Source organism: Limulus polyphemus, unplaced genomic scaffold (genome assembly GCF_000517525.1).
Source record: "Limulus polyphemus unplaced genomic scaffold, Limulus_polyphemus-2.1.2 Scaffold882, whole genome shotgun sequence".
NCBI classification, from domain to species: Eukaryota; Metazoa; Arthropoda; class Merostomata; order Xiphosura; family Limulidae; genus Limulus; species Limulus polyphemus.
Genome location: NW_013666492.1, coordinates 232,102 through 243,759, shown reverse-complemented (window position 1 = coordinate 243,759; position 11,658 = coordinate 232,102). Strand labels below are relative to the sequence as shown.

Genomic DNA, 11,658 nt, shown 5'->3' with positions numbered 1-11,658 from the left:
CATGTTTGGTGTGACAGGGATTCGAACCCGCGACCCTCAGATTGCGAGTCGGGTGCCTTAACCACCTGGCCATGACGGGCCGCAATTGCAATTGAAGCATCTACTATCCTGTGGTTTACTTCATCTGTTCTGTGTAAATAATTGTGTAATTTACCCTTTATGCTCTTCATCAGACAAAGTTGATGTTTTTCCATTATTTGATCTGACAATCAATGTTCCCTCTAATGTTTTTCAATCCATGTGCGGAATGAATTTTTTCATGTGCAAGGTGAGGATGTGCACTACCAGTTTTTTATGGGCGGTGGGGGGGGGGGGGTTGCACTGCAAAGCAGCCTAATAACCCTATTCGATCATTAGGCAGCTTTGCAATGCTACCAGTTGGTTATTTGGGCTTTAGGTCTATCGACTGCCAGGGTCATTAAAGCTGTCGACGTGTTGAGAATGTTTAAAACAAGGGTTTTCCTACAATATTCTTGATATATAATTGGTTTCAAACTCATATCCTTTCCCTGAGTATCGTTCAGTTGAGTAATGGATCACATTAGTTCTCCATTACTTCTGAATGCCACATCTTGGATTATACTCTGTTGTAATTTGGCCCGGCATGGCCAGGTGGTTAAGGCACTCGACTCGCAATCTGAGGGTCGCGGGTTCGAATCCCCGTCACACCAAAAATGCTCGCCCTTTCAGCCGTGGGGGCGTTATAATGTGACGGTCAATCCCACTATTCGTTGGTAAAAGAGTAGCCCAAGAGTTGGCGGTGGGTGGTGATGACTAGCTGCCTTCCCTCTAGTCGTACACTGCTAAATTAGGGACGACTAGCGCAGATAGCCCTCGTGTAGCTTTGCGCGAAATTAAAAACAAACAAACAAACAAACAAACTGTTGTAGTTTAGGTTGGTCATATTTATCTTGTTTTCATAGTGTTTACATTTTTCTTTAACTCATGGTATGTGGGATAATGCATAAGCGTGTACATGGTTCTGGTGAAGCATGATGTTAAAGCTGTACTCCTGAAATTTAAAGAGCCATCTTGCTATCTGGCCTTTTGGATTGCAAAACATCACCAGTCACATCATTGCTGTATAATCTGTCCAGGATGTACATGTTTATCCATATATTTAATGATGGTAATGATTTAGTACTCAAACAACACCTAGTAGCTCTCTCTTCAAGTTTTACAATACGTTTTTTCTGCAGCATTAATTGCCTTACTATAGTAGGCAATTCCATATTTTTCCGTGTTCTACTTGTACTGCATATTTACTGGTATCTGTATCTAAAACTAATGGACCTTCAACTGTTTGAGATACTAACATAGAAGTAGTGGTTAATTTTCTATCGTCAATTTATTGAATACTTATAATTAGTAAGCCAACAAAACTCATTTGGTGTTTCGGGTAATTTCTTTAGAGGATGAGCTATGTCAGAGAATACTTTCACAAACTTACAATATAGTAAGAGCATAGTCCAAGAAATCCTCTTACCTCACACAAGTTCCTCTGTGTGGGCAATTCTGGACAGATTCAATCTTGGATGGGTCTGTAGATACTCCATTTCTGTTCCCTATATGTCCCAGAAAACTCGTCTATTAATGGAACAATTCACACTTCTTGGGATTCAGCTTAAGGTTCTCTTTCCTCAACTGATCAAGAACTTCCTTAGCCTGTCATAAGCATTATCAAATATCTTTCTATATGTGACTGTATCATCTGAGTAGATGAATTTGAAGTTTTAAGGTAGTTCAGAGAGTGCACACTCCATTAGTAATTCAAAAGTATCGTGTGCATTACATACCCAAATGGTAACGCAAAAAATTGCCACATTCAATTTCCTGCAGTAAAGGCTATTTTCTTTCTACTTGCTTTATTGACTTATACCTATTCACTCTTAAGGTCCAATGCTGAAAAATATTTTGATTCTGATAGAGCACCCAAGGTAGAATCAGTCGTTGGCAATGTGTAGGCATCCTTTTTTTGTGATTTCATTCACATTCTGATAAACCAGTTCTCAATATGCGCTCCTTATTGATGTCAATTACCCACACATCATGAAATGCATAGAAGGTTTCTATAGTAAAGGTAGCTTTCACCTTCATCGTGCTGTAACATTAAGTTTACCAGCTTATCGCATCAATCCCTATTATTCTTCACCTCTGGAGGCAATTTTCTTATTTTTATTTTTTTACCAAACTGAGTCGAAGTATTGTAGCTGTAGAACCAGCGTCGAACAAAATACCTCAAAGTTTTCCATAAATAAATATGTGGACTCATTTCTTTACATAATGAACCTTCTGTCTCATTTGGGATAGACCGGATATTCTCAGTTGAACTTCGCTCTATTAGTACAACTATTTCCTATTTACCGATGTCTGGTTAGTTCTCTGTTGTTCCTTTAACCTGTTTGAGCTCGTAAACTCACCATTAGGGTGTTATAAGATGCTGATTCCTCAGTGTTTCGGCTGGGTTTCCAACAGATCCCTTTTACTGAGATCCTTTGGGAGGAGTTGTTATTCCCTACTTGCTTTTGTCCTAGCTATATGTCATTTCAAGATACACTTGAAACCTTTATTGTCCTGTGATTTATTTTCTCCATTCTGGGCAACTTTTTGTTTAACTAATTCTTTTAGTTCTTCTAGACTATCGTTAGAGGTAGTTTCTGTTTCAATACTATTAGATCTGATGTTCCCGTAATTTCTAGATGGTGTTTTTAGTTGTTCATTTGCAACTTTAATGGATTCAAGTTTAAACACCAACTGGAGAACTTTCTTTAGAGATGTACACCTACTTTGCTTGAACTTAATTCTTATATTCTCGTATGTTATGGCATCCTTAAATTAGTTACATGCCAATGACTCAGTCATTTTACGTGGAGCGTCTAGATAAGATAATTGGGCAAGCCTTTCCAGATCTTCTAAAAGTTTGGCTAGGATTTCCCGTTTCTTTCATACCCTCTTCTGGAACTTTGCTTTAGATATTTATTTCTGGCGTGTCACTCCGAACCTATTGGATAAGGTAGATATCAATGGATGATAGTTGTTACAGCTCTCAGCTGGGAGGTTGCTTAATATTTTTAAACGAGATCCTTTTAAATTTCTAGATAACAGGCGAAATAGCTTGTTGTTGATAACAACAACTTATTTTGAACTGAGCCTGATATGCCTCCCACAGTACCTTTCTACCCTAATCTGTTGGTTTCTCAATCAGGTTATATTATTTAGTTGGCCAGCTAAATTCTAAAATTTCATTTGGTAGTTACATGGCAAGTGTAGTCCAGGAAGATCCTGTAGTAACAGATGGCACAGCACTAGTGTTAATAGGTATAGACCAAATAAATTATCCCATTCTACATATCATAGTAGATGGTTTTAGGTTATAAGTGTTGGGCAGATGCAGAAAGAGGTATGGCTGGTTTAATCTCTGCATTTACAATTCGTTTTCCAGATGTTTTTTCTGTCACTGATGTTCTTTTCTACCTCAATAATATACAGCCTTTCTGGACTTCGCTGATGATTTATTTTATACTTCTTCAATTTTGTCATTACATACTTTTTGTATTTCTTCCATCTTGTTCTTGTAAGCCCTCTGTAGGTCTACAATAACTTTATAGATTTTATTTTCAATAAAATTTATTCTCTGATTTTAATTCTTCTTTAAATACCATGTCTCTTTCTTTTAAATTCTCTCTTTATTCTTACCCCCCCCCCCCAGTGGCACAGCGGTATGTCTGCAGACTTACAACGCTAGAAACCAGGTGAGCAGAACACAGATAGTCCATTGAGTAGCTTTGTGCATAACTACAAACAAACAAACTTTATTTTACTTTTCTGAATCATTTTTCTAAATTACTCTCTTCTTTTTATCCTCTGTTTTATTTTGTTTGTTCTTCTTTCCATTGTTTTATCTTCTCTAGTAAGTTTTCCATTGAAGTTTAGTCGAAGTTCTCTTTCATTTTCACAAAAATACTGAAAAAGTGTTGTAACGTGTTCGGTCGTTCGGCAGAATCTTTTGGACTATTTGGTAGAAATAGTGCGAAGTCCAGTCCAGGTAACAATAACGAATTATTTTTTTTCTTTTTTGTTCTTCAACCTTTGCTACAGTCTACGCTCACTTTTTTCAAATTTTATATGCTTAAGTTCAAAACAACGTTTCAACAGAAATTCCTTAATGGTACCTATGTCTGACTTACTTAGTTTGATCGATGAACAAACACGTAAATCAACGTGTAACTGAATATCAGAATATAATTTAATAGTATATTGAATTATCATTGAGCTTTCATGCAGTGATTACTCCTATTTATCATGTGCTAAAAATTTCACGAAATTTCTAAATTATTACATCGTTATGAACTTTCTAGATATTCTAGGTCTTCTTTTATGAACTTTCTTCATCCTAATTAACCGATCCCTCTATCAAACAACTAAGTTGTGACATTGAAAATATAGTTTACAACAGTATTATCTATTGATAACCTGACAAAGTGTATGAACTTCGCCAGCTGAAAAGTTTATTAAACATCTACGTTTTACGTTAGAAGAAAAGAATGACATTCCTCTCTCTTAAGGTTTTCACTGAACACCTCAAGGTTGATAAATTAATATTTTATTGAAGATTTTACATGAGATTGAAAAAAAAAACGTTAATTTAATTTTGTTTTATATTGAATTTTGCGATAAACTACTCGAGGGCTATCTGCACTAGTTATCCCTAATTTTGAACTGATAAACCAGAGGGAAGGCATCTTGCCAACACCATTCACCGCCAACTCTTGGGTAACTCTTTACCACCCAGAGGGAAAGCACCTTGCCAACACCATTCACCGCCAACTCTTGGGTAATTGTTTATCAAGGAAACGTAGGAAAGACCGTCACATTATAACACCCATCCGTTATGGCTGAAAGTGCGAGCATGTTCGATGACGGGATTCGAACTTGCGACCGGCAGACTGCGAGTCGAGTTCCCTATCCACAGGCCCAATTAATTTAACAAAATAATTTGCCACATTTTGATCAGTTTATTGTTGGGCGGATATATTTAATTAGCGGCATCTTTTCACTTCTGTATTTTTAACTTTTTTGTTTCATATATTTATCAAAAAGCCTTATTAACTTTAATCTTACTTTAAAACGTTGCAGATAAGAGGTTATATCCCACAAGTCGTGGAAGCCATTTGTTATACCTAAGCTCATATATTCCACATTTATTGGTCTCTCTATGGTTTTATATAGAGGGCTTCGGTTGCTGAGGGCGTATAACGGTTATAATCTGGCGTCGATACCAGTGGTGGTCAGAACACAGATATCTCATTGTGTAGCTTTGTACTTAACAATAAATGAACAAACATGTTTAATTTCGACTACAACAAGATGAAGAACAACAAGTCAGTGAAATCTAACAGAAATTATATTCATCGATCTATTCAGCTATGCCGCTTTTTTGAAGGTTTTTAAGTCTTGTATTATCAAATAGAACACGAATGGAGTCCACACAGAAAGCTATTTTAGATTATAAATAAGTATTCTTTTCGTTCATAGCTTATAACTAATGCAAATAAAGTAATTCTCTTTCGAGAGTATTCTTCAGGGAATACATTTACTGCTAATTGACAAAAAACCTTATCCAACCAAAGGGAACCTTTATCCAGAAAAGGATGAGTTAGTTGCTTTTACATTTTAGTAATACCTTTCAAGTGTCCAATTTTACAAACTAGTTGGTTATTTAAACCCGAACTTAGTTTTTATTGGTAAACGGTGAAAGCAAAAGAATCTTGTTATATAGATTATAGTTCAGGAAGCATGAATTTTTGTTGTTTTTTTTTCTGTCAATGTTCATACTCATTTATTATTACAAATATAGAAAAGGCAGAAAAAAATCTTCAACTAGTGTTACTGGGATAGAAGAATAATTTGAATGAATGATCTTTTTTAAACCGAAACAAACTAATCGATAAACTATCGATACATAATCATGCCACTTTTTTTGTTCATTGTAGAGTGCTCTCCCTCATGTTGATGCGCTGTTATATTGTGACATAGATTTAATTTTTTTACGTCCGGTCGAAGAATTGTGGCGACACCTAGAGGATATGACTGAAAACCAATCTATTGCTATGTCTCGGAATGCAGAAACAGAGGGAGCAGGATGGTATCCAAGCCATGCTCGTCACCCTTTCTTCTCAACAACAGGTAAAATTAAATATAATAAAGTTAGTGTAAGACGGCCTTTGAAAAAAGGATTAACTTGAGTAAAATAGCCTTTGAAAAAAGAAAAGGATTAACTTGAGTAAAATAGCCTTTGAAAAAAAATGTAATAACTCGATCTCAAGTTTTATAACAAGCAGTAAACTGGTTATTAGAAGACCATTATAAAATATTAAAACAATGAAGCACTATCTTAAAATGCTAAGTATTTGTATTGTTTTTACTCATACACAAATAAAAAAAACATATTGAACTGTACACGACACACACAGATACATTCGATTATATTCTATCAGATGATAAGTAACATTAGCATTGTAGATTCTTTATCTGAATCTACGTATGGACATGTTTGAGATGAAGCAATGGCTTTATTAAAAGAAAGAAAGGTAATTGTAATTGGCAATTCTGTGATCCTAAACAAAAGGCTTGACTTGTACTGGTTTTCATTGGAACTATCGATACATTGATTAACGCTCTTAAATGATTTGAGTGTTGGATTCTGTGTGAGAGACTGTAGGGTGTGTACTTCAAAACTACTCGACTACATTTTCCTCACAGCGAATGTAGGTTGAAAGAGTTCATGTTTCTCATGCATGACTATTAATGAACCGAAATTCTTAGGTTGATAGAGTATTGTGCGATCGGACCAAGGGTTTCATCCTTCTTTTATGTGAGTGTTAAAGCCCATTTGTTTAAGTTGATAGAGTATTGTGCGATCGGACCAAGGGTTTCATCCTTCTTTTATGTGAGTGTTAAAGCCCATTTGTTTAAGTTTGTAGAGTACTGTTTGATAAGATCAAGGGTTTCATCTTTCTTATGTATGAGTGTTAATAAGTCCACTTTCTTAAGTTGGTAGAGTATTGTGCGATCCTTGACGTAGTTCTTAAGATATACAATCGGTAGTTGGGTTAACAGTAGTTTACCTACTAAATACGGTTCTCGTTATTGTTATCCGTCTTCCTCTTAGGCTACCACAAACAGGCTGCAGTAAGGTAAGATTCAAGGTCTTGAGAAGGTAACCGAGGTTTTTTTGAGACAGGCAGTGTATAAAAGTTGGGCCTCATACTCTGTAGTCTACAAACAATGTTAGGAAATACACACTAAAAACTGAAAGATGTACGAATTCAAAGTCGCGCTATAAAAAAAGACATTCCGTTAATTTAAGTTAGATTATTATTATTATTTTATTTAAAGTATGTCATCATATAAAAGTGATTTGTTTAACGTACCAGAGTAAACCTGAGTTTGTGAATAACAATAAGCGTGTATTAAAGATTGTTAAATAATTCTCAACAGTGGGCCATGAGACGCGTAGTATATATGGGCGTTTACTGTTGTGCCAAATAACTAAATGGGCTTTTAGGTGCAAAAAGCCGAGAACCCTAGACCAGTGAACCTTTATTTCTTATTTCAAAAACATTATTTTTATGCTAGTTTTAACTGATTTTTTATTAAAATACATACGAATTTGTAAATGTTTTAGATGGTTTGTCGGAATTGGTTTAAAATGTTGCAGTCAGTGTTATAGAACATTTCTATTCACTGTTATATTTCATCTTTATTTATTTAATCTATATACTTTGAGGGACGCCTTTTAATGCTAGTTGAATTAATATGTATAGAAATTTGTAATCCTCTGTAGCCTTTTCTTTTATAAAAGTAAATATTATACGCAGGATTGAACGCTGGAGTGATGTTGTTCAACTTAACCCGTTACCGACAACAGGACCTTGAAGGAAAAGTTGTGATGATCTATGCAAAGTACAAGGATATTTTGAAATATGGTGATCAAGACATACTCAACATACTTCTTCATAACCGGCCTGGTAAGGAAATGATCCTTATTTGAACTTATCGAGAACAGGGGTTCTAATTAGCAAAATTACCAACGTAATCTCGCATCTACTGTTAAGTAGAATAACAATGTAGTCGTTACACTTAATTCATTGGTTAAAAGTGTAAATTAGTCACACAAATAACACAAAAAAGGATGTTTGCAAAATTTTGCATGTCTTAATTATTTAAACTTAGTAAAAAAAATGAAGAAGATCTGATGTTGCAGAAAATTGATGGATGTAGATCTTCAGTTGCGTAGATCAAATACTGCAAGTGGTATTTTTTTATAATTACTTGGTTAAGATTGTTCACAGTTTCAGTGCTAGTTTCTATGAAAAAGTGAATAAATTAATTTAGATATTTTCAGCAGAAATGATTATTTGAAAGAAATGTTGATGCTGGATTTTTAGTGCAGACTACACAATGGGCTATATGTACTTACTTTGTCCATCGTTAAATATATATATATTTAAAATTTTCTTTACATATTTTCTATTTAAAATTCTCTCTTCTGAACACAACTAATCTGTGATAGTTCTAATGTGAATCATAGTCTATCGCAGCAAGTAGGTGCACTACTATTAGTAATTAGGGTTTCGAACAATAAAAGGGATAGGTGCAAAACTACATTGTTTTAGTCAATCAGGGGTGTATCACTATGCCGAGATAAATCAACTGAAGTAGAGTTGAAACAGGATCTGAAAGTTCCAGGTCATTGTTAGAAATTTCGTCGCCAGGATGTGAACGTGCTTAGCTGGGAAACGTTCTCCGTTGTTCCAAGACAGCTCCTAGGTTGGGCTACTGGGTGTGTGTGGTTTAGAATACTGTACCTTTATCATTTGCGTATATTCATCAATTGTAATGTTAAATATAATACACTAGCATCTCGCCCGTTGAAACAATTCAATGGTAACTTTCCTAAAAAATAGTGCTGAATAAATATTTAATGTACAGTCAACTTAATCCCTTGGATCAAAGCGTATATGAAATATGATTGTCTAGTAGGGTGTTTACAACCGTATTTTATCATTCCATGTGTTATTTCAATAAAAAAAAATTGCATTGCATTTGTTTTTGAGCAAATGAGACTGACTGTAATGCATTGTTGGCATAAATGTTTTGTTTTTGATGCAATGGGTATCCAGCAAAATAGAGTGCTCAGGTTCACTAAATAGCTATGGAAATTTTTTTCACTGGATGCCACAGTTCCTTGTCAATTTAATGAGCTCCAGAAAAGACCGCTAACAAAATGAGCACTCTTTGACACTTTATGTTTTTTTTGCTGTTGTTGCTGTTGTTTCTTTTCGTGAAATTAATTTTTCTCATACTGACCGACAACTGACGGATCGATGTCGATATCGACATGAAATTTTCAGAATTGCAAAAAATTAACAACTTTCCTGTAATGTAATTTAAAAATAAGCATTTTGCTTTTTCTCTACGATTATCCGTTCAGAAGATACAGACATTTGGCTATTATATATATAGAATATATTATTTTTTCATATAATTTTATTTATCCCTTTACATGACATGTCTGAAGTTACGTTTAATTGTTTTTGCTATTCTGTAGTTAAGTTTATGTATATTGTTAAGCATAAAGCTACACAATGGGCTATCCGTGCTTTGCCAACCGCGGGTGTTGACACCCGATTTCTTTTTAGAATTATAATCCCTCGGATTTACTGCTGAGTCACCAGAGGAGTATGTTCGTATGTATGTATAAAGAAATAGAGAAGGTTAAATGAATGAATGTAATGAGGACAAGTAAAAATCGCATACTTCAGCTTCACATGAACTTGTGAGAAATTCTTCTGTTGTCTGAATTAATGAAAGTTGCAATTTTAAAGATTAAACACACATCAGTAGGTGATTGGATAGCTTGTTATCCAGTGCAGGCTCATTAATCGAAGAAAGAAGAGCCTGCATTGGATAACAAGCTATCAAATCACCGGCTGATGTGTGTTTAATCTTTAAAAAAGAAGGTTTTGAATTTATTATTAACAACTTTCTATGAAACCTTTATGAAGAACAAGAAAGGAGGGAAGAATTCTTCTAAAATTATTCGTATGTCGAACTTAATTAAATAAACTATATAAAGGATTACCGTGTCATTAGAATCGATTAAGATCGAGACTGATTTAAAGAATTTTGTTTGTTGTGTATTCAGGTCTAGTTAAAATTCTGCCGTGTGAATGGAATTTTCGAACAGATTTTTGTGACGACACTAATCGTTGTCAAGATGCAGAAAAACATGGTGTCGGTGGTCTTCATGGAAACAGAAAAATGTTTTACCGCCGGAAGATGGAGCCACTACTTGTTGAAATTTACGAAAGTTTCAGAAAAGTAAGTAAACAACATGTTAAATTGTTAAATTTATAATACATTAAAGCGATGAAAGCAAGAATGGAAGAAGAGATGTTCGTTACTAAATATTTGAATGCACATTCCCTTACATTTTTTTACAAATCATCATTGGGCCAATAAAGTTACACAGACCTATAAAATTCTTCTTGTAGGAGTTGCGAAGGTGAGAGGGTTATAGCCACTTCATCCATTTTTCCTGACTAATCACTAAACATACCAGTGAACAATTGAAAAGATGGTCGTTGTGAGCTAGGATTATTTTTAGATTGGAGGTACCTCTAGTAAACTCCTAACTTTTAAATATGCTCCGTGGTCTCGTAAATAATTATTTAAGAAGATGCTGAAGACAAGTCATATCTGTAAAAATATAAGAATTGTTGTTGTTTGTTTTAGCGCGAAGCTATAAAATGAGTTATCTGCGCTCTATCCAGCACAGGGAATCGAAACCTGGATCTTATAGTTTTCAATCCGTAAAATTGACGCTGGTCCATCGGGAAACAAAGCGAATTTATTTCAAAATACTTGCACAAATCTACATAAATGACTATTTGCGCATAACTGTCTGTAATGTTGAAGTCTGCTAACTCTTGTGCTGTTATTATTTGACAGAACATTGATATTTGATTGTTACCCTTTTAGCGCATCTATGACCCTAAATTGCGGAGCGCGTCTTTTTTTTTTCGGCAACAGAACGCTAACCATTAGACCACGCTCGGCCCAAGAAAGTGTATTAAGTTACAATAATATTACAAGTATTCTCGACATTGTTTTATACGTTTTTTTATTTTTATTTTTTTAAGTTGGATTTAGGGACAAGTTTTCAAGAACAAGCACGAGCTCATTTAGAGAAGACTCTGAAAGAGATAGCTGATCAAAGAATAACTCGATTCGGAAGATTTAAGTGCAATAAATTATACCAAATATTTCTTGTAGGTTTACGTAATGAAGCAAGAAAACGTGGTTATTGACAAGAAATGTCATCAAAAAGCTAGTGTTTGTTTTCATTTTGCGAACTTGTATTTTTTCTATTCCATAAATTGGCTGCATTTAATTTAGTTGTTTTTATCGGTACTTGTAAACGGGAATTTTGCGAATAAAATTTATTATGATTTGATTTTGGAATTGTATATTGTAATAAATTATATAATTTATTAATGTATGCGTTTTTTTTTAGAAAGACTAAAATGCTAGAAAATTATTTATGCTCAAACTTAAATATCTGTCGTATTTGATTCACTGTACTGTGTAAAA

At 34.4% G+C, this 11,658-nt stretch overlaps 1 protein-coding gene across 1 annotated transcript in view; it reads left to right on the top strand.

The window, feature by feature from the left end:
* LOC111086148 (glucoside xylosyltransferase 1-like) overlaps window positions 1-11,375 on the top strand; it is a 25,457-nt gene extending 14,082 nt beyond the window's left edge. Inside the window, exons 5-8 of the mRNA XM_022387831.1 lie at window positions 5,994-6,186; window positions 7,881-8,030; window positions 10,211-10,386; window positions 11,208-11,375. Of these exons, the coding sequence (XP_022243539.1) occupies window positions 5,994-6,186; window positions 7,881-8,030; window positions 10,211-10,386; window positions 11,208-11,375 (687 nt within the window). The remainder of the gene's footprint in view (window positions 1-5,993; window positions 6,187-7,880; window positions 8,031-10,210; window positions 10,387-11,207) is intronic.
* Window positions 11,376-11,658: the final 283 nt, after the last annotated feature.